Consider the following 22,457-nt stretch of genomic DNA (forward strand, 5'->3'; position numbering starts at 1 on the left):
CCCAAACACTCCCTTCCCAGACGCAATGTCAATACCTCTACTGTCAACAATCCATGTCCCATGTCCTCCCGTACCTCCACTGCTAGTGCCTTGGTGCACCACAAAGCTCGACAGGCCCAGCCGCAGCAGAAGCAGAGACAGCAGCAGCAGCAACAACAACAGCAGCAACAGAAGGAGCGCAATCGATCAAATAGTATGAATATTGAGGCAATCATCATAGCATCTGTTTACAGCACTGATATTTCTAATCGAGGTCTAAGCACATCTTTTACTAGATTGAGCAGCAAAAGTACAACATCAGTTAATACTGATGTGTTCAACACTGATCAGAGCACTTCTTCTACTATAGCGTGTGATGTTCACCATCACACAAGTGCCCATGAGTTAGCTGGAGGTGATGTCTTGCGCTACCATCCCAATGCTCGCCCTGTCCCAGGCATTGCTTTGATTCAAGCAAGCAAGGATTCTGCCGACACAGATGAGATAGAGGGTTCAGACTCGGATGCTGCATGGAGTGCAGATTCTCGAGGACGGGGGTGGAATCGCACTCAAACTTCAAGGGTAGCTGTGAATACTTCGTCTTCAGGGTATTCAAGTACTCAGCCAACTTCTCAGCGTAACAACAACAATTGGCAGCGCAGCTCTAGTTGCAAAGAACTTCATCATGATGAAGACGAGTGTGTTGGGAAGAAAGACAAAGGGCCTGCTCCCCCTAAAACTCTACCTACTAATGTACCTGGCTCAGGTTTCATTTACGAATCTCCCATCAGCAATAAAACAGATGCTCCAGTGACGAGGTATGACGACAGTCGACGATTGTGCTACAGTGCAGCTGGAAGTAAGACTCCATCATTGGATCGTAGCTCTGGAGACATGGTCGCTCCTGATCAAAAGATTTACTCCAGTAGCTATCCTGGAACAACATCCAGTCTCTCTACAGAGAGTGAAGATGCGGGTCTCTTGGAATCTGGTCATGGTGGAAGTATTGTAGTTCTGTCAAGTGACCCTTGCGGTTCGCAAGAGGAGCTTGGAATGTCTCATGATGACATTTCTCATGGTTCTTATGAACTGCTAGAAAGAGAACATGATGATGATAGAAGTGAACATTCTAAAAAGCAAATGGGTGCACGATCATGTAGCCTTGATTCAGGTGGTGATGGTGAAATATTTGTCATGGATGATGAGATGGAAGAAGGTTATGAATCAGGAAAGGCTGGGTTTGGTAGTTCTGAGGGAGGCCCGTGGTGTGAGTCCTTAGCTGCACTTCATAAGCGGAAAAGCACTGGAGATATTGGATATGAAATGCCACGAACAAGACCTGACCTATTGAAAGATTTTAAAAGGAACGAGCTGAAAGAACAACAGCAAGGTGAAAGTTTTTCTGTTTCTAGAATGGATGGAAAGAAACTTGTTGGAAGTGTTGTGATTGATCGGTGGGGAGATTATCGAATGAAAGTTACTGATCCAGGAAGCCCTTTGCCTAGGCTTCCTCTTATCCCATTTGACTGTAGTGATCTTCCCACTGGCTTTGAAATGCCATGCACAGGTGAAGAGAGTGATCGCAAATTTAAGCAAATTAAAGAGTCTCTGAAACCTGCAGAAAAGCAAGATGATGATTTAGCTCTTATTAAAAAATATGAATCGGATAGGAAAGCAAAGGATAGGACCAGTATTGACATGGGTGAAAGCAAAAATCTAGTCTTTGATGCCAAAGGGAGGAGGTCTCCAAGAAAAGAATCTGATAATGAATTCCAAGACTCTGGAAGAACTCAAATAGGACGTACTCGATCTGATCCCCACCCAGGTAAAGGTCAGAATTTAGGGAGGCTGCGACGTCACATGCTTATGCATCAAAAGTCTATTGATCTACCTGGTGAAGCGGAAGCCAAAGTGGAAACTAAAGCAGAAATTACTAAAGCTTCTTCTGTGGCAAGCACTCTGTCAACAGCCAATGACAATGGAAAACCCAAATCAGATATCCCTTATACTCTCCATAAAAGACATGTTATGAATGGTACAGCAGCAGAATCTGAAAGCAATAAGGCAAAGGAGAAAGATGTCAAGGTTGTACCCGCCACTTCTACTGGCTCTGTAAAAACGGGCTCCACAAAGGTAAAGCCTGCTCCACCACCTAGGGGGCCTGTTACGAAGGTTTCCACCAAAACTCCTCAAGCTGCACTCTCGAAGAAATTATCTGCAGAAACTGAGGAAGAAGATCAAACTGTCCCTGGAAGTGTGGTAAGATGGGGTAGTGCTCAGAAAAAATCTCCCCCTTTAAAGAGGCCAACAAATATCTCATCTCCTCCTAAACAGGCAGAAAGTAAGTTCTCTGGTGTTCAGTCACCTCCTAGTTCAAAAACCCAGCGCGCCCCTGAGAAACAATCTCCTCCTGAAAGGCGAATAGCTTCTGGGAAGCATTCCCCTCCTCAAAAACAATCATCATTAGACCGACATTCTCCTCCTGGAAAAATATCTCCGCCGCAGAAACGTTCTTCAGAAAAACCTTCTCCCCCAGAAAAATGTGTGTCTCCTCCCAAGCAGACAGCTTGTAAGGTCCCACAAAAGGGACCATCCGCTTCCACTAAAGTGGATTCAGGGAAAGCGGCATCTAAAAATGGGGGAACTAAAAGCCCTCCAAAAACTTCAATAGTTGGGAAACCCATTCCTCCCAAAAGCAAAGACAGTGGCAACGTTACTTCTAAATCAGCAGCAGCTAAGGCTGCTCCAGTTGACCAGCTTTCAAACAGCGACAAAAGTGAAGGTGGATCATGTGAAGCAGTCACTCCCACTGGCAATATCCCTCATGTTGAGGGCACAAAGATCAGCCCTGTAAAGGGCCGCAACTCGAGAGAAGGAGCAGTACCATCTCTGCCCATAGTGAAAAAACGTGAACGATCCCCTGTGCTGTTTGGTAGGCTGGGCTTATCGGAGGGTTCGGCTTTCACCCCAGTTCGAGGATATTCTTCTCCCACTTCGACTCGACGCACCAAATCATTGGATGCCCCTGTGGTTTCAGTTCACTGCTTGCCCCCTGCTGATTCATTTTCTAGCACAGATGACACAGTCGACAATAATGGAGAATCGAAAGGGGTAGCAACCAAGTCTAGTCTCGTTAAAAAAATTGCTGAAATTACTCATGATCCCAATGTTATTTTGGAGGTCCCTGATGAAGAGAAGTCCTTATCTCCAGCCTGTGATGCATCAGCAGAGACACCTTTTTGTTTAACTGATACTAATCAAGTTCCAATGTTGCTTACAGCAGAGCCTTCTGATCTCAGTCCTCTTCGTCCTGATTCACCACACCCCTTTGCCGAAAGCTATCCAGAGGAGGATGACAAATGTGAAGGGAGTCCTAACCAGGACATTGAGCATTTGGAAATTCCTGAGTCCCTCCCAGATATCAGCCCTCAAGAAGAAATGGCGCCTATTGATTTACTGCCTGTAGACCCTGATAAAGGAGACCTACCATCTACTGAGGATGATGACTGGGCATCTGTTGAAGAAAATCTAGCTGATTTGAATGAGGACCCTTCTGATTCTGTTCCAAGTAAACAGTCGCCCACTGGTGACCAGGGTAACCGCTGTATGGAGCAAGGAAGTGAAACACTGCTTGCAAACCGTAGGCAATCTATTCAAGTTCAGCCCATTCCTCAGGAGTCTCTAGAAGATCCTCTTGAGTATGCTCGACGAAAAATGTCTATTGAAGGAAAACCCATTCCTCAAGACAGTTTGGATGATGTAGTAGATACCCATACTATGAGAAATATTTTGAGTGGTAGACCAGATTTGGAGCATTTGAAAAGGAAAATGTCCATTGAGGGTAAACCCATTCCTGTTGATCCAGAATTTGAAGTGACAACTGCTCGCCCAAAGCTGCTTTCTACTCATATGGAGACATTGGATCTTCCTTCGCCTGAATTTCCATCTCCTGATTTACTTTCTCCTGATCTACCCCTCGTTGACTGCCAACCTTTTGATGCACCCATTTTAGCTGATGATAGTATCTCTGAATCCAAGGGAGATGTTCCATTAGATTACGAATCTCCAGACTATGCAACACCGTATGTTCAGTCACCAGATTATGCATCACCTTATGTTCAGTCTCCTGAGCGCCAGATACCAAAGACTAAATCACCTGAATCTAGTCAAAAACCAAATGAAGTGGATTCTACTTCTCCAGTCCTTATAGGCACAGGGAAAGAAGATGTTTGTATGAAAGCAGCAATCCCTGATAATAGAGATGATGACTTTAGTGATGATAATGTTTTTGAAGACGAAGCTTCTTTTAATGAAGATGATCTTAGTAAAGAGTTTGATCTTTCTGAAGAATCTCTGAGTAAAACAGGTGATACAGCCCAGCATTTGCTAAGCCAAGATTCTCTGTGCAAGGACATATCAGATGAACCTACATATGTTGATCCTATAACATTGAACACTGATGACGTGGATGAGAAAACTTTATCAGTTTCGCTAGAAAAAGAACCATTAAAATCAGACTTGAAACCTCAAGAAGAAGATGATGACATTCCCCCAGCCATACCAGAAAAACCTCTGTGTCTGAGAAAACCTCTAATACCAAAAAAGCCTGATGTTCCTAAAAAGCCCATTGTACTTAGAAAATTAGAACCCCAATATCCTGAACTAGAGAAACCACCAGAAACTCCAGCAAAAGATTATATGACTGACGAGAAGCCTTCTATTAAACCTAAACCAGCAATTACCAAACCAGCAAGGCTCAACATTGTTCGGCAAAACTCTCAAGAGCAACCGGATTCAGAAATTGTGATGAAGACTGGAGAAACAACTCATGATAAAGTCAAAATATTCATTCAAGGAGCCAGTACAGATCGTTCTCCTGATAAACTAAAAGATGAAGCTTCTAGATCACGACACTCATCTGAAGATGCATCCACTTCATCTGGAGTACGTCATGTGGGAGAGAAATCGTCGACCTGGAGGCCATTCCTTTTGGAAAGTAGTGGAAGCTCCAGCCTGGAAGAGGGACTGTTTCCCCCTGATGACAGTACACATGCTGGTGATGATGATGAACCGTCAAGCACTTCCAACACTCGTGAAGATGAAGTTACTGATATACCCAGTGGGTTTGGGTATCCGTGTATGGGTTCTAGCTTAACCATGTCAGGAGATATGATAGGTGCATATGGAAGTGTTTATGCTTTATCTCGAACTCTATCTCGTATCAGCGAACGCAGCACAACATCTGAACAGGAAAGGTCTGATCTGGAAGATATTGAAGATTCCACTAAACCGTCTTCTCGTTCTGCATCCATAGGTGATGAGTCCATGATGTCCAGTGACCATCAGCCTAGTCTTTCATCTGATCCACCATCAGGAACTGAAATGTTGCCAGAAGATGTCAATTTTGAAATAACTGCCAAGTCAATTGGCACTCCGGATGGTGCAGATGCATCCTGCACTCTTGTTCCTCCTCGACTAGTTGTGCCAGCAACTTCCCGCTCAGCTAGTGAGGGACTGAGTGACTATGAATTTGGTGAATTACCAGAAATACCCACTGATCCTTCTCCTTTCTGCAAGGACGATGCCACTCCCACAGCAGAGCAGAGAGACTACCTAGATCCTCCAGGTATATCACGTTATGCCTCAATGGAATCAGGGCTTGATAAGATTCCTGGCATGTCACCTGTCACCGAAGAAGTTATTCCAGAAGATGAGAGTGATCCTGATTTGGAGTTTCATGAGTTACCAGCACTTCCTGGTGAAGATGGAGAAGAGCAGGAGGAGGCATTATCCCCTGAGGTTCTGGCATCAGTTATCCCACCACCTAAGTTGTCAAAAGACAGCAGTCAAAGTGACTTGCCCTCTCCGGAAGACCCAGTCAAAATTTTTGTCGAAGGTAATATACCAGAAGAATTAAGAGGGCACATCCCACCTCCATTGTTGCCGTCAACTTCAGAAGAAAATAATTGGCCCACACCTCCGTCTTCCTCTCCTCTGCCTGTGGCATGCAATGTACAGACTTATGATGCAGGTAAACCAGAGGAGGCACGCAAGGTTACAGTGACCTCTTCATTAGATTCAAATGATCCACCAGATGAGCTTCTGAGGGAAGACCTGAGCTTTTCTGATGAAACTGAAAATCCCACCATGCAAGATGAGGAAGTATTTGATGAGCCATTGACACCATCTTCTTTATCATATGAAACACTTGTGACTGTTCGCTCTAGAGACCCAACTGGACCACGTGGCTCAACTGGTGAAGACACATCAATGGCAATATCCACCTCAGAATGGTCCAGTAGCACTAGTACTATTCGACACTCGCAGCTTCACACTCAGTCAGGCTCATCACAGTCAGCAAAGTCTCTTCATTCCGCCCACTCTGCTCATTCTGCTCATTCAGCGCACTCAGGTCATTCGGCCCATTCTGCTCATTCAGCGCATTCAGCTAATTCAATTCACTCGGCTCATTCAACTCACTCCCTCCACTCTGCTCACTCAACTCATTCATTGTCTCAAGCTACATCCTTCTCTCAACTACAACAGCTGTCCCAGCTGTCCCAATCTCAAGCTACTCTTCACTCACAAATTCAAGCACAGTCTTTGGCTGACCTTGCGAAAGGTGATGATACTTCGTTGGGAGCATCAGTGTCTGAGAGTGCTCGGGCAAGTTCAGATGATGTGTTCCTTACTGATTATGGAAGTGCATCTTCTTCTGAGCAGCAGGACTGTGGACAAGCAGCTTATATATCTTCAACATATTTAAAAACAACTAGATCACAATCAGAGCGGTCACATCGTTCCAGCAATTATGAAACATTTCATGAAAATCTCTATGACGATGATCCATTTATAGCTCAAAATATTTTGTCTCCAACTGAGCGTCAAATGAAACCTGTTCCCAACTATCCAGTTAGTCACAGTCCAACTGATGATATAGATCGATCCACACTGAGTCGTAAACGACGCTCCAAAAAGGCTTCATCTTATGATACATCTCCAAAAAGTCCAACAGCATTTGCTGGAGATCAAGGCTTTGAAATGGATTCTTACAAGAAGCAACGAAGTCGCAGTATTACTATGAAGTCTAAAGCCTATTATGGTGCAGTCGCCAGTCCAGGTTCTACTGATGAAGAAGGTAATACTGCCAGAAAACAAGCTACGAGGAAGAGTGTGGAAAGGCCCAAGAGCACATCTAGAAATAGAGCACACTCCAGATCAAAAGAAGGACATGGCAGTAGGTCAGATCGGTCACGATCAAGACACCATGCTCGAAGCCCCCCTAGTGATTATTCGTCTTCCTCCTCTGATAACGGATCTGTTCAAAGAGCTTCTAACACTATTCCAAGAGTTTCAAGAAGACGAAAGCAATTTCCCTCTAGACGTCGAAGCAGAGCAGCAGCTGAAGAGGCAAGGGATGGTAGATTGCATGGCATCTCCTCAGCTGTTTCGACACCTTCTGTGTTGGGATATGGTGATCCTTCAGCACACTTGAGGAGGCGAGACCGAAGTGGCAGAGAACCCCCTGGTAAAAATGGAGGAGACAAAGCAAATGTCACTCCTAAACAGGGAGGGCTGTCTAAACAATCCTCTGTTTGAATAAGGAATCCTAACTTCTTGTTAAATTTGTTACCATGTGGGTAGGTGAAAATGATGTCTTAGTTGAGTTGACTCCACAACCAGGATTTAATGCTCCTACAATTGGCTCGCAAGGCACTGCCCCTACATACTGTGATTTACATGCCTTTGATGTCAAATACACTATCAAGTAGTTGTTTTATTTTAAACCTGTTTATAATTTTATGTCCTGAAAGTTGATGTGCTTATTTGTTAAATCCATGATAGCATTTGAACACCAAACAGTATTTGTCATGTTATGGACTTTGTCTTCAAATTTTGTTAAAGACTGAATTATTCATACACGTTGCACAGCATAGCTGATGTGTAATGCGTGTCACATTTCTAAAGAGTTGTAGTTTTCATTGGTGCTAGTTCTGTTTTGGAAGAATAACCAGGATCAAAATGCCTTCTTTCAAATGTTTTCCCCCTTTTTTTCAGATGATTTTACTTCATGACATGTTGTTAAGTATACCATAAATGTCTCCACTAAATTTTGCAATATATTTACCTTTCCTTTTAATTGGAAAGGTTTTTGATCATTTTAACTGTTTTTTAAATGTTGGGTAGCTTTTAAAATTCCCACTCAGTGCATAACTGACAGTTTGTTGTATATGTAGCTTAAAAGTATGGTACCTGGAACCTGATATCTGATGCCTGTTGTGCAGAGCAGAAAGGTGATGTTAATATGCAGAGATGAGACTAGTGCACAATTTATCATTCCCCTTAGGTGACAGCCTTGAAGGTCATGTATTTTTTCATAGTGCCCTTTTTTTCATGATAAAAGCTGCTTATTTTTTGGTTGACTCATCTCAAAGGTAGTTTTATTGTTCCTCGCTAACTTGACGGCTCTAAACTACTACTCAAAGCTTCAAATTTTCATTGTTAGCTTAAAGATTTAATGAAGTTTCAATAGTTAAATCATACACTGTGAGAAACAGAGTTTTATAATAGAATTTCACTAATATTTCTTTGTGATGTAATTTACTTAAAAATGGTTCATAGAAATTATTATTAAGATACTTCTTCAATATCTCTAAAAGATGTGATGAAGGCTTTTATTCTGATGAGTTACACACTGAAATACACATGAAAATTATATGGGGGTTATTGTACTTATCCTATTGTTGATTTTAGTAATGCTCTTGATTGTAGCTGACTTGCCCCTGTTTTAACAATGTTAAGTATGGTAACAGTCACATTAAGCTTTGCTCAATAGGCTAGATTTGTTCTAATTGCCCTCATAGCTTGTGAATGGAATGATGCTGACTTTACTGGTCAACTCAATGAAACGAATGCAGCAGCTATGTCAAATAAGTTTTTGTCGCAAATTTTTGAAAAAAATTGTTGTTTAATGTCTTGTTTTTAATTTGAAAGGTAGATAAAACCATTTTTGAAGGGACTCGAGAGTTATTTCAACGGTGTTGTACCTAATTGCTGATGTTCCCAACTATCTGGCTTTTTCTCTAGGCATGATTCTCCCTGTGATTTTTCTGAAGGTGCTGCTTTGGAGTTAAGGTAGAACTATATCTGAGGCAAGTGTATTCTACTGAAGGAAAAGTATAGTTTGTTGTTTTTATATGATGTATGAGTTTTGTTATGTTCTTAGCTTGTTAATGTGTCAGATGGTGATAACTAACTAGTCAAATATTGTACAGCAGTTTGGAATTCCTTCAAAAAATCCTCTTTATTATACTGATCTGGGCTTTTTTCTGGACCAAAATTGCTGAATCTTTTGTGCCAATCATTATTATTACAGTATTATTTTATGATAGAGTTAGGGTATTTTTTATTGATGTTATAGATGGCAAAATAATTTGTTTATTGTTCAGTCCCTGTTTTGCCCCCCGATATAGTGTTCAAGAGAATTCTGAGAGAATCTAGAAATAATTAAAACCTCTTCCAATGGTTTATATGTTAGGCCTTTACTTTTACAGCTTCATCATAGCTGCTGGCATGTTCAACTATTGAAATGCTACTTGATCTGTAGGTGTATCAGTATGTGGGTAATGTCTTGAATTTGATCTGATCCCCATTGTGAAGTAGGACCAGAATTTTCCTCATTTTTCACCATTTACTCTTAAGTAGCTGCCAGTTGCCAGGTTGCATGTCTTGAGTGCATGTTTAACTCAGTTGAAGAGGGCATGCTTTTCTTCTGTCTAGCACAGAGGATCAATGTGGAAAGCAAAGGAGCTGCATCGGAAGAGAGTCTTGAGATTTGAAAGCCTGGCATGTGTCCTTTATAATTTTATTCCTGGTTAGACTTTTCTTCTTCTGAGGAATCAAGTTCACATAATTTATCAATATTCCACTGTAGATGTAGACCCAGTCTGAAGGACCTGTGTGATTGTGGTCGGTGTTTGTTAGGTTAAAATTATCATTACATAGGCAGTTCTGATAAATGGTCATGGTTACATTTTACCCAGTAAGATCTACTTGCCGTAATATTTTCATTTCGTTTTCAAATCTTTTTTTTTTTTGCAAGTAAATTGTTATTGCTTATGAGGACATTGCATATTCTTCTCAACTCAAAATCTGTAAAAGATAACAGATATTCTATGCAGATGGGTAGCTAAAAGGAAGCATATGAGAAACATCATTTACATGATTTTTACCCAGTTGACCAGACTCTACAAATTAAGCCTGTAAATAATTTATTTCTGACATTTCATCAGTCTAATATCTGTTTCTCATACAGCCTTTGTTTTGTTGTATTTTTCAGTGATGGAAGGTACTTGCTGGTATTATCGTAACGGCGCTACATACTTTATGACCTAAGTTCCGCCTCTATCCTCTCCCACTTCGCTTCAGCCGCAACGGGTCACAAACACATGCACTTTACGGAGCGTAAGTGTTGTGGTCTTTGAATGTGTATATGGTAAGACAAGTTGATTTCGATTGTTCAAGAGACAATGTGTGCTATAAGCAATACCTAGTGTGTTCTGTTCATTTTTGCTCAAGTCAGCACTGTTGGGCCACAAATTTATTTTGTATGTCAGTTTTAATGAGGCATGATTCACAAGCAATTTTATTTTTTACTATCCAAACTAACTTGTGAAGGTAGTCAACACTGTAGTTTCTAAACTTCACCTAACCTGAGTAGCGTATTTTTGTAATAAGTTGTGAATTTCCCTTAATTTTACCATGATTTGACAATCTGGTGAAATGCAATCTTAGTTGGGTCTATTTTACTCAAATTTAGAATGTCAGCAGAGCGAGCCTATCTACTACCAGATCAAGTTGCAAGGAGCATGCTTGCTCCTCATTGATTGGCGTTAAAGTGATTGGTGGATCATGTAAATATTGTTATTCTAGATCAGTATGGGAAACAAGTGCTTTTCATTTTGATTTGATTATTTTTCTTGGGAAAATGCATATGTAGTATGCATATTAAAGTATATTTGAGCAGATGTATTTTTTTATGTATGGCTTGCAGTTTAGTTGTTTCTTTTTTGAGTTTTGTGAGTTTTTTATTTGAGTGAGGTTGTCTTGGTCTTTTAGCTTGTCTTACCATATGCAAACTTGTGGTTGTCCTATTCTTCCTCCCCTACAAAATTACATTGAATAGAATATTTTATTTCTGTCAAGAATTCTGACCATAATGCCCACATAGTGCCATAAAACCTGACCAGGTTATCTTTTTTGTTTTGTGTTTGTTCGATAATTTTTTAAAAGTCTATTTTCCTCATTAGTTACTGACTCTGACTTCGAAGATAAAGAGCTCAATAATAAGAATAAGAATAATAAATAATGATCTCTCTTTAAGTCATAGTCAATTTGCCTAATCTCAATCCGATTTGAGAACAATCTGTTCCTTTTTCTTATCCAAGTTCGGAGCATATTAAGTCATGAATTCTGAGCAAGTTTAATTTCCTTGCAAGATTTGTGTTGTGAGATGTGTTAATGATAATTGAAATTACCTGACTTGGGCTTCCTCTCAGCTACCTTTCCGTATTGTAACCGAGCGCTATGAACGAAAGTTGTGTTTGCTTTTGACTTGATAGCAAGCAGCTTGAACATGACATAAACACATTATGCCAGATTTTGTTGTTTTCAGAAAAGTGCTCTGTGAATTGTTTTTGTTCAATGGACCCAGTCATCAGTGACTATGGACTTTTACTGCATGATGAACCAAGTGAATACTGTGCCATTTGACTTAATGCTGTAGTTTTATCCTCAGAAGCTGCTTCTGTAATTTTTTTCTGTGAAAACTTTTGCTGAAAACCTACACCAGCCCAAACAGTATTATGCAGTGCTGTTTTCAAAGCCGTTTTTATAGCATGGAAATATGGCACAACACCATCAAGGTTTTCTTCCATTTACGGCCTAGATGAGTTGTGTAAGAGTCTTGTTACAATGCTTCAAGGTTTCCCTTACTGTAAAGCTCAATCTTCCATTTACCTTCCACAATGGTTTCCATGTTGTGTAAATGGGCTTTGCTTGGTGTTTGACTAAAGTTGTCTCATTTGACATAGTTTGTCAATTATTTCACAATGATTTTTTTTTTTATCAGCCTGAGTATTTGAGGTATGTGAGCTTGAGCTTATTGCATGGTACCCGCAATTATTATCCCTATATTCTGTTGTGGACTTTCCCATGCTTAGTATCCTGCACAACCATAACATATGCTTTTTCTCCAAAATTTTTATTTCCTAGGAAAAAATAGTTGTCTTTTTGAGTGACTGCCCTAACAGATGTGATGGCCTCGTTTAAAAGTAAAGGACTGCATTAGTCGAAATTTTTTCAAATTTTTCTGGGCCTTTTCAGGCAACTGTTGTAAGCAGTTGTAAGCAATGATTGAACAGGTCTTAATTTGAAGTTTATCTCATGATCATTATTCTGCAATGAGAGCTCACATCATTAGACAATACGTACTTTGTCTCAATGTCCTGATTTTAATTCTTGAAGGTTCCAAATTTGTCCCCTTTGCATTGTTACCCCTGTCAATCCTTCCTGTTATACATGTAAATATTTGTTACCTTCCTGTTATGGTGTTTAGGTAAATAATGAAACTAATGTCTTCTACTGGTCTTTTGGCCAGCTCTCATGAGCCTGTCAGTTGAGCAATTCAAGAAACCTTTACAAAGTCTGTGTATTCTATGACCATGGTTTGAGGATTTGTTTGTACAGTTCTTTATTATTCATGCATATAGATGTTTGTGATTTGGAAGTTTCGTATTGGCCCAGTGTCTGGTTAAAAATGTATTTGTTGATATTTGTTAAGACAGGTGAATGTTGATTCTATACTAGGTCTTAAAGTAGGCCTTTCTGGTGGACCTTTTTGATCCTGTGTCTAGATATTACTGAATTGTGTATGATGATTCAAAGCGAGCCTAATGAATGCACCAAATGTCTTGTGGGACATCCCAAATGATTTATTTATAACTTTAAGATCTTTTCCATTTTTACTGGCTGTGTAATCAGCTAAAAACTCAAGTGAAATACAATTCACTGCTATTTAATAAGTTTTGTATGTTATCTATTCACAAATTCATGTGTCATTGATGTAAAAGTTAGACTGTATGTTGGCAAAATAAATTAATTTTTACAAATGAAAGCAGAAACAGTTCTTTCATATTAGTTTCACTCCTTGAAGTTTTGTAGTTTGTTATTATAATCACAAATTTTGAGTTTCTGTTTTGTTTTACCTTTACTTTCTTGCTCATCAAATCATGTTATACTTTTGTTTGGACTTGTTTTCTTTTTGTGTAATTCTTTCAATTGAATCATTTTATGAGTGGGTAACATATAGTCTACTCTACCCTGGCATTTCCATTCAAAAGAAGTGAGTAATGCATCAAATACTGTAGGCTAGGTAGCTTCAATGTACCTTTATATTGTCAAGTGCATGCTAGAATAGCTTTAGTGAAATTTTCTATTTGTCTTGTTAAGCCTTCTTCTTTCCATACCTTAGGATCCTTGCCACAATGTACCTTTATTCCAGTTTTTTCTTTTCTTTTGCAGCCAATGTCATGTGCTTGTTGCTGAATTATTGAATTGTTTTGTTTTGTGCAGTTTCATTTGTAGCGACATTGTTATTTCTTTTTTGTTCTTTACTGCTTTATGTTTTCCTTAAGGAAACTGTTAGTGATGTAACGTTTCATTACATCTCAAGATCTTGGCAGATTGCTTCCAGACCTTTTGTTGCTTTTAAAATGCCTTGTTTTTCTTTTAATGTTGGTAGCAGCTACCTGTTTTTTTGTTGTTTTTTGCCCGTCATTCCCTGTTGGTTCTGCCCCTTTTTCAATTTGATTATTTTATACTTTATATCAGTTGCAATTATTCATGTTTTCATCTCTGTTACAGCTAAAGAAACTTCCTTGCCAACTGCTCCACCATTCCCAGTGCCAGATTTGGAAGTGAAGAAAGAGAGCCCAAAACACATAACAAATGGGAATTCAACTCTGGACAATCAAAGGTTTGACACTGTAACTCTCTTATCTTTTTATTCCAGCTTGATTTAGTGCCACCTATGTTACTCTTATTTTATTTTCCCCTAAAGTCCTCAAGATAATGCATCATCACCTCCATTAAGCCCAATCAAGCCCATCAAAGATGATGTGGGAAATGGTACAGTTGAAGTTGAAACCGATGTTAAAAGAAAGGTACTGGTTTTTCTCCTCAAGAAATTAGAGAATGCTTATCCAAAATGTTAATGGTAATTTTCTGTATGTTCAGAGGCACACCACTGACCGAGCGTATTTCATTGCCAAGGAGATGCTCATGACTGAACGAACCTACAAAAAGGATTTGAGTGTTATAAATGTGGTAAGTGATCTTCTTTATTATTGTGGCAATACACCTCTTTAATGTGGTACTTGATATATGATAAGGGAATAGGTTCTCTAAAATAGGAACAAAAAAAAAACTGTCATGACTGTTTAAAGCAACTTCCCTACATTTTGATGTTATATGTTCTGTTCCTTAACAGTGGTTCAGGGATGAAGTAGAGAAGGAAGATAACATGCCAACTGACGTTCTCAATACTCTCTTTTCTCTCATTGATCCCATTTATGACCTTCATTTGAGGATCCTAAGGGATGTAGAGCAAAGAGTAACCACCTGGGAGAATTGTTTGGCTGTTCAGCAGCAGCATCTGGGCTGTATTCTTCTGAGCAACATAGACTTAATTCTGGTAAAAGATAAAAATACAAAAAAAAAATTCTTATTTTTGTACACATTTGTGAACTTTTTTCATTTGTATTTCTTTTTATATTTTAGCAATTGTATGGAAGATACCTTGATGAACATTATTCTGTACTGGAATGCCTTGATCATGCTTTTCGTCAGAATCCACAGTTTGAACAAGTTTATCGAGACTTTGAACTGCAGAAAGTTTGCTATTTGCCTCTCACGGCCTTCATCTTGAAACCACTCCAACGTCTACTGCACTATGAAACTCTATTAGAAAGTGAGCATTTTATTAATTGAAATTATCTTCTAAGCTGTGATGTTTTGCTAAGAACCATTTATCTGTTTGAACTCCCAAGGGCTTATCCGACATTATGGCACCCAGCATTCTGACTACCAGGATTGCCTATCAGCAAAACAGCAACTGGGCACCATATTGCAAAGTGTACCTGATCTCCTGAAAAGCTCTGTTAGTATTTCATTAAAAATAAAGTTGTTTTTTGTTACAAAAAATGAGCTGAATTTATATTAATTGACATTCTTTTCTTATGCCCAGGAAAACCTCGTGCAGTTGTGTGAATTACAAAGGGAAACTGTTGGGTTTGATTCTCTCGTGCAGCCAAATCGTGAGTTCTTGCGCCAGGGATGTCTTCTGAAACATTCTAGAAAGGGATACCAGCAGAGAATGTTTTTCCTTGTGAGTCCCCAACAGAAATATGTTAAAAAGAACAGAAAGGATGTGTGGTTAAGTTGTTCTGATGTTTGACATGTGTCCTTCTCTTATAGTTCTCTGATGTTTTACTATATACAAACCGGCTTCAGTACCCAAGTTTGCACTTCAAAGTGCATGGTTTGATGCCATTGCGTGGAGTAATGGTGGAGGAAGCAGAGTATAAAATGGGTGCCAATTATTGCTTTACCATATACGGAGGCAACAGAGCATTGACTGTTGCTGCTAGTAGTCAAGAAGAAAAGGACAAGTGGCTTGAGGACTTGCAAACAGCCATAAACAATGTCAGAGACCGAGGAGAAGATAAGCTGCAGTACCTCAGCCTCAAGTCCTGCAGTGAGTACACCTGTGGCCTTTTAGCTTGATTTTAATAATTTTAGGGTTTTAATTGAACTTCTCTTAAAAATAGATTCGTTTGATGAAATAATTGACAAATGTGGAGATATGAACATAGACCGTGATAAAATTGCCCCATCTCCTCAGCGAAGTAATACGACAGTCCAAGTTTGCTGGCACCGCAACACAAGCATTAGCATGAGCGATCAATTACGAGGGGTTGAGGTATGTTTCAGTTCTCCCTGATTGTTTCCTTTTCATGCAATTTTCTGTTTGCAGCTGAACATTTATCTTTGTTTTTTGTTTTAGAATCAACTAAGTGGATTCTTGCTGCGTAAATTTAAAAACAGCAATGGTTGGCAGAAATTATGGGTTGTTTTTACAAGTTTTTGTCTGTTTTTCTACAAATCTTTCCAAGTAAGAGTTTTAAATTAAAGTGATATACCTTTACCATTCTTAATTGCTTATTCTAATGTTTTTCTTCTTCCTCAGGATGATTCCCCACTGGCAAGTCTACCTCTTTTGGGGTACACAGTGAGTCCTCCAGCTGAGACAGATGGTATCTATAAGGACTATGTATTCAAATTGCAGTTCAAGAATCATGTGTATTTCTTCAGAGCTGAAAGCAAGTACACTTTCAGTCGTTGGATGGAAGTCATCAGTAGTGCGACTCAGCATTCTGGGAGAATACGTCTGTTCAGCCGCAAGGACAGTGCTTTTGAAAGGTCTTGATTGTTGCATTGTTTCAAGATGAAATTTTTGGGTATTGATTTTAGGTTTGCCTGTGTTTGCGTGTGTGTGTTATAAAAATAATCCTTGTGTAATGTGTATACTTAAAAGGTGTTACAATAGGTGCTAAAAACGTTTTTCTAACTCAGTTTTTCTAAAAACAAAGGGGGGAAAGGCAGCTGTTAAGCCTTTTTTACTTGGTAATTTTAATTATGCATTTATTGTTATAGTCAATGGGACCACCCTTCACCCTCAATATGCTTATTATCAGCACTTGTGCACTGTACACTCATTCCGACACAATTTGAAGCTTTTAAACTTTTTTCATGTTGTTCATTAAATGGTTTGGAGAATCAAATTTATCATTGTTGACTGATTACGACAATATAATTTCTTTTACTACACTCAAAGAGTGTATTCTTATCTTTGTTCACAAATTTCCTTCCAAGATTTCTTCCACGAAGGGATATTACTTTAAGTAACTTTGCTTTAATGGACATTACTACTTGTTTTGTTCTTTAGCTAGTCGTTAGAGCAATTTCTTTATTTTGTATTGTGAGGAGCATTTCTCTATGTCTATAGCTGTAAGGGAAAAGAGAGGGCCTTCTTGATGGGTTTGTTAAAAGACAATACTGTATTTAAGCTTTTGTTGTCGGAAACTATATGATATCCCTGAGGTTTTGGTAAGTGTTATAATATTTCTAGTTATTATTTTTACAAATTTTTTTGTTATCAATTGTTGCATAATGTTATTGTGTGTTTTATTGAATCATATGTAGCTGTCATATTTTTTTAGTGATGTTTCTACCGAAGTGACGTATTCACAGCACTCTTGAGAAAATGTATTGAGGAGCCTGATTCTTTTATATTTTTGTACTCAAGTATCTTCTTTCTCGCCTTCCTGACTTGATGCCAAAATCCATCCATTTATTTACATTCACTGAAGTGTTTGGCTATCAGACCTATGGTAGTATTATTGGAATGTATTGTAGTACAACAGTATTTGTGATACTGGGAAATGAGCCAGAGGAGACTGAATGGACCTTTCTTGTTTTTCTTCCTAACTCATCATTGCATGATGTAACATAATTTAATGAATTCGTACAATGGGATATGAATCTACTTCCATTGCCAATCCTTAAAACCAATATAAAAGTAGAGGCCAATTTCTGTCCCCTAAACGACATTGTGATTGCAGTTTTTTTTTCTTTTTGTCTTTATAGATACAAGAGTCTGCACTCTCCAGATTTAATAAATTATCTTGAAAGAAAAGAATTTCTTGTTGTTTTCTTCCTGGCCGACCTGGACTCACTCACTTGCCGCACCGGGACGACCGGGACGCCACCTCCTCGAGCATGGTGATGATGGCGGCGAAGGTCTCCTCGCCGGTTGCCTCGATGGCGGAGGCGCTGACGTACTGCTCGGGCTTGACGGGGTTCCGCAGCTCCATGGCGAAGGCGTACTTGACCCCCGCGGCGTAGACCCAGTCCACGCTGTTGCCCGGCGCCATGTCTGCCCAAGGCGATGCAAGTCCTCATCAAATATAGCGGACTTGTTCTATGTCCTTCCGTAAGGAGATCCCGGGACTTACATATGGTGCTGGCGATGGGGCCGACCTGGAACTTGGTGCCGTGGACCCGCTCCAGCGCACTGGCCGCCCTCTGGCCGATCTCCATCTGCCAGGCCATGGCCAGGGTGAGGTTGTCAGTCGTAAGACCAAGTCCCTGCGGCCGTAGCCCAACCCGGTTCGGTCCCGTTCCGTTACCAGCTCCTCGTGGTCGGCGCTGTGTTCTCGCGAGCAGCCCCAGGGGAAGAGGATCATCTGCTTGGACGAGTGCAGGCTGACGTAGAGGCGCAGGCGCGCGCCCGGCGCCAGCGACCGGACGTACTCGGACAGCCCGCGCGTCTCCGCCTCGCAGAAGGGCGCGCGCCCGGGGAAGTTCCGCGCGCAGGGGTGGCGGGTCGTGCTGTTGCCCGCTGCAGCGCATGCAGCGCATGCGGGACCAGCGTCTCTCTCACACACCTCTACGAAGCGCCCCACGAGTGCGAGAGAGACAGAGCGGCGTCAACTCACGGTTCCAGCCGTACGCCCAGTTCCGGTTGCCGTCCACCCCGTAGCACACCAGGCCCTTGCTGCGCGTCTTCCTCCAGGCCCGCTCCTAGGACGAGGCCACCGCCGTGCCGTCACTCCGTCACTGATCCCGGAAGTAACTTCCATCGCCCTGTCCCTCTCGCACTCTTTGGGCGTTCCGCACAGGTGCGAGAGGGACAGAGCGACGCAAACGACTCTCGGCGTGTCAATCCGCCAGTCTGCAGTCCGCACCGTCTTGAAGGAGTACTCGTAGCCGTCCGGGTTCACGTTGGGGAACACGTGCCACTCGAAGGCCCGGGCCAGGCCGCTCCAGGGCGCGGCGTCGGCCTCGTCGGCTTGCAGCACGCGGTGGATGAGCCAGCAGGCAGTGCTCGTCGTGATCCACTCTTGCGCGTGCATCCCTGCCGGCCAAAACGCCGAAAACAAGTCGAGGTTGCACGTCAAGCGGCGTCAAGTGGCGACAAGACAAGCCATGCCGTACCGGCCTCGATGAAGAGGCGCGGCTTGTCCTTGCCGGGGAACAGGCGCACTCCCTTGATGGGCCTCCCCTCGAAGCTGCGGCCGCCCCGGACGACGTCCACCAGCCCGGCGTGGAGGACGGCCAGCCTCTCGAGCCACGCGTAGATCTGGAGCGTGAAACACACGGTGCAGGAGCGCAGTGCAGGCGAGCACGTGTCGGGCCCGAAATGGCATACGATCACGTGTGGTCTAGCCCAGTGGTTCTCAACCTTAGGGTCGCGACCCCAAGCGGGGTCGCGAAATTTTTTTAAGGGGTCGCGGCGATGCTGGGGTCGTGTTTTAGGCTGATTTTAAGCAGCCACTGCGTCTGATCCGAGGCGGGCATTTTGCTCCCTCAACGGGCAGTTGGTCTTTGGACCTTCCTTTAGCATGCCTTTGTTACGGAGTGCAATTATCAGTCTTAGTTTGGGAGCAGTATTGTCTCAAAGTTGGCCGAAACGCTCAGAAATGTCTATGAAAAATCGTGTTTTGGGCCGATTTTAAGCAGCCACTGCGTCTGATCCGAGGCGGGCATTTTGCTCCCTCAACGGGCAGTTGGTCTTTGGACCTTCCTTTAGCATGCCTTTGTTACGGAGTGCAATTATCAGTCTTAGTTTGGGAGCAGTACTGTCTCAAAGTTGGCCGAAACGCTCAGAAATGTCTATGAAAAATCGTGTTTTGGGCCGATTTTAAGCAGCCACTGCGTCTGATCCGAGGCGGGCATTTTGCTCCCTCAACGGGCAGTTGGTCTTTGGACCTTCCTTTAGCATGCCTTTGTTACGGAGTGCGATTATCAGTCTTAGTTTGGGAGCAGTATTGTCTCAAAGTTGACCAAAATGTCACAACGTTTATCAAAGACACTTGCGACCGTTTTGGCGACTTTGAGACCATCTGCTCCCACTCCAGACGGGATAATCGCACTCCGTCAACAAGGCATGCTTAAGGACGTTCCTAAGACATGCCTTGAGGGAGCAAATGCCCGCCTTGATCAGAGTTTGTGGCTGCTAAAGTGCCCAAAACACGAGTTTTTCAGGACACTTCTGAGCGTTTCGGCCAACTTTGAGACAATACTGCTCCCAAACTAAGACTGATAATTGCACTCCGTAACAAAGGCATGCTAAAGGAAGGTCCAAAGACCAACTGCCCGTTGAGGGAGCAAAATGCCCGCCTCGGATCAGACGCAGTGGCTGCTTAAAATCGGCCCAAAACACGATTTTTCAAAGACACTGCTGACCGTTTCGGCCAACTTTGAGACAATACTGCTCCCTAACTAAGACTGATAATTGCACTCCGTAACAAAGGCATGCTATAGGAAGGTCCAAAGACCAGTTGCCCGTTGAGGGAGCAAAATGCCCGCCTCGGATCAGACGCCGTGGCATGTTAAAGGAGGGGTCCCGTGGGGTCGCGAAATTTTTCCTGGGGGTCGCGGAAATTTTTGGCTTTAAATTTGGGGTCGCGAGCCGAGAAAGGTTGAGAACCGCTGGTCTAGCCCTTAATGGCAATGGTAATTGGGCCAATCGTCCCGCAACACACCGGTGCGCTGCGGCGGCCTACCCGGCAGGCGTTCGACCGCCACGACGTCCACGACGCGGTGGCCGCCAACATCGCCGGTTCCGCGGGACTTACGTCATCGATGCGATGAAACGCCTGGAAGCTGAATGGTGGGTGCTCGCCCTGCTCGCCGCCATGGTCGTCGTCGTCGTCGGCGGAGGTCGTCGGCTTCCTGGGAGCAAAGTGCTTTCTTTGTTGTTGCGATCGTGCCAGTGGTGCCAGTCGACGGCAGCGCGGCCGTAAGGCGTGTAAGGGACTCACTTGCGGAGTCGTTTGGCACTTTGTGTGGGGGCGGTGGCCATGGCCGGACCATAGTTTCAACTGTTTACTGATTTACGGGGGGAAAGTGAGAAGTGAGACATGTTTTAATTTGGATTAGGTGATTCCGAAAGTTTAGCGGTTCAGTGTTGGCCGCGGTTGTGTTGGCTGAGTGGCATTGTTTCTGCAGGGTATGCAACCATTAGGGAAGGCTGGTTTACAAACATTATATACGTCTTTTATTTTGATGGATAGCACAAGTTTTTTCCGAAAGTGTTTTCAAAAAGTCAAAACAATTACAGCGGCATACTTTCTTTTGGAAACATGATAGTCTAACTATAAAAATCAACAACTGGCTTAATTAAGGCACAATGTTTTGGTGGGTACTGCACTCGCGAGCCCTTTGCACGCAACGAAGCTTGGAAACAACAAAGCGGTAACGAGAATGCGATTTAATAAATATTAAATTACATTTTGTGAAATGAAGCTGCAATCCGCGCAGCGCGAACTGCACAGCCGCCATATTAAACAACTTGTTATTGAAATGTCACATATATTCTACCAGCCGAAGCACAGCCTCGGGTCACCTAACGGAATACACTAATCATCTTATTTACAACAAAACTGTTCGACTAGGCATTGGTTACACAACAATAATAAAGGTTTTGCTAATAAAGGTTTTGCTAACAACATCAAAACCGGCGGATCGCCTCGCCACGCCGACTTGCCGGCATGAGGCGGTTAGAGATCACACACGACTGAACCGGCAGGTCCCGGTCCACACGGTCCACACGACCACGCATAGGTCAGATCACACACCAGGGTCCACCACTCTCGACACGTATTACAGTGTAGGGCACGACGCCCTCAGGGCAGGGCTCACGCTCCGCCGAGGGCGAGGGCCAGGGCGAGGGCGGCGACGGACGCCAGCAGGGAGGCGGCGGGGGCGGCGCGGGGGGCGGCTCCGGGGAGGTTGCCCGCCGCGTTGAGGCCCTGCTGGTTGGGCTCGTCCACCGCGTTGCTGTTGACGGCCGAATCGCTGCCGGCCAGGGTGCTGGGGAACCACGGGTCTGCCGCCGCGCCGGGGCCTCCGGGCGCGGGGGCCGCCGTCGACACCTGTCGAGCAAAGGTCAGGGAAAGTCAAAAGGCGCGTTCTTGTCTTGCTGGGAGGCGGCCGGAGCCCTTGCGGTGACTGACTGACCCTAGAGATGCCGCCGTTGGTGACTCGGAACGAGTTAGGCATCCAGTCCGCGGGGGCGGGCGTCCTCGCCGTGGGAGGCATGGCGGTGGACGTGGGCCAGGACATGCCCCGGCCGTAGCTCGACGGTCTGCCGTGGCCGAGCTGCGAGCCCGCCGACAGGGTGCTGGCGCCGCCGTCTCCGGGGGCGGCGCCGGGGGCGGGGGTGGCGCGGCCGGCGACGGGCTCGACGCGGCCTGGCAACCAGGGGCTGCCGGGCTGGGACTGCTGCACACCCTGCTTGTGCGCCACGGCCCAGTCCTGCTTCTGGACGTCGTCAGACGGGGCGACCGCGGCCA

General features: G+C 43.2%; 3 protein-coding genes across 5 annotated transcripts in view; 2 read left to right on the top strand and 1 right to left on the bottom strand.

Moving 5' to 3' along the window:
- The window catches only part of LOC117640371 (FERM, ARHGEF and pleckstrin domain-containing protein 1-like), a 29,408-nt gene extending 12,028 nt beyond the window's left edge, over positions 1–17,380 (top strand). For 2 of the 3 annotated variants that reach the window (XM_034376838.1, XM_034376839.1), the window contains exons 13-23: positions 13,903–14,014; positions 14,099–14,201; positions 14,275–14,364; positions 14,528–14,731; positions 14,818–15,007; positions 15,087–15,196; positions 15,284–15,424; positions 15,514–15,793; positions 15,867–16,018; positions 16,103–16,210; positions 16,286–17,380. In XM_034376838.1, the coding sequence (XP_034232729.1) occupies positions 13,903–14,014; positions 14,099–14,201; positions 14,275–14,364; positions 14,528–14,731; positions 14,818–15,007; positions 15,087–15,196; positions 15,284–15,424; positions 15,514–15,793; positions 15,867–16,018; positions 16,103–16,210; positions 16,286–16,525 (1,730 nt within the window). In that variant the 3' untranslated portion in view covers positions 16,526–17,380. Of the gene's footprint in view, positions 1–10,318; positions 10,328–13,902; positions 14,015–14,098; positions 14,202–14,274; positions 14,365–14,527; positions 14,732–14,817; positions 15,008–15,086; positions 15,197–15,283; positions 15,425–15,513; positions 15,794–15,866; positions 16,019–16,102; positions 16,211–16,285 lie in introns of all 3 variants that reach the window. The other variant, XM_034376840.1, reaches the window with a different exon arrangement.
- LOC117640370 lies at positions 2–13,153 on the top strand. Its single transcript, XM_034376837.1, has one exon. It carries the CDS (start codon positions 61–63, stop codon positions 7,576–7,578), a length of 7,518 nt encoding a protein of 2,505 aa, XP_034232728.1. The 5' UTR covers positions 2–60; the 3' UTR covers positions 7,579–13,153.
- A 131-nt stretch (positions 17,381–17,511) lies between the features above and the next one.
- LOC117640514 (zinc carboxypeptidase-like) lies at positions 17,512–22,249 on the bottom strand. Its single transcript, XM_034377035.1, has 8 exons — positions 22,123–22,249; positions 21,864–22,037; positions 19,096–19,240; positions 18,846–19,015; positions 18,597–18,681; positions 18,288–18,499; positions 18,114–18,198; positions 17,512–18,034 (listed from the first exon to the last, which is right to left on the bottom strand). The coding sequence occupies exons 1-8, from the start codon at positions 22,225–22,227 to the stop codon at positions 17,835–17,837; spliced, it is 1,176 nt and encodes a 391-aa protein (XP_034232926.1). The 5' UTR covers positions 22,228–22,249; the 3' UTR covers positions 17,512–17,834.
- Positions 22,250–22,457: the final 208 nt, after the last annotated feature.

This window comes from Thrips palmi, unplaced genomic scaffold (genome assembly GCF_012932325.1).
Source record: "Thrips palmi isolate BJ-2018 unplaced genomic scaffold, TpBJ-2018v1 HiC_scaffold_12, whole genome shotgun sequence".
Classification (NCBI taxonomy): Eukaryota; Metazoa; Arthropoda; class Insecta; order Thysanoptera; family Thripidae; genus Thrips; species Thrips palmi.

Coding starts and splice junctions, on each gene's coding strand:
- LOC117640370 (XM_034376837.1), top strand. CDS start 61: ATGTCCTCCCGTACCTCCACTGCTAGTGCCTTGGTGCACCACAAAGCT.
- LOC117640514 (XM_034377035.1), bottom strand. CDS start 22,227: ATGTCCTGGCCCACGTCCACCGCCATGCCTCCCACGGCGAGGACGCCC. Junction 22,038..22,122: donor CCAACGGCGGCATCTCTAGG/GTCAGTCAGTCA, acceptor TTTGCTCGACAG/GTGTCGACGGCGGCCCCCGC. Junction 18,035..18,113: donor CCCCATCGCCAGCACCATAT/GTAAGTCCCGGG, acceptor CGCCTTGGGCAG/ACATGGCGCCGGGCAACAGC.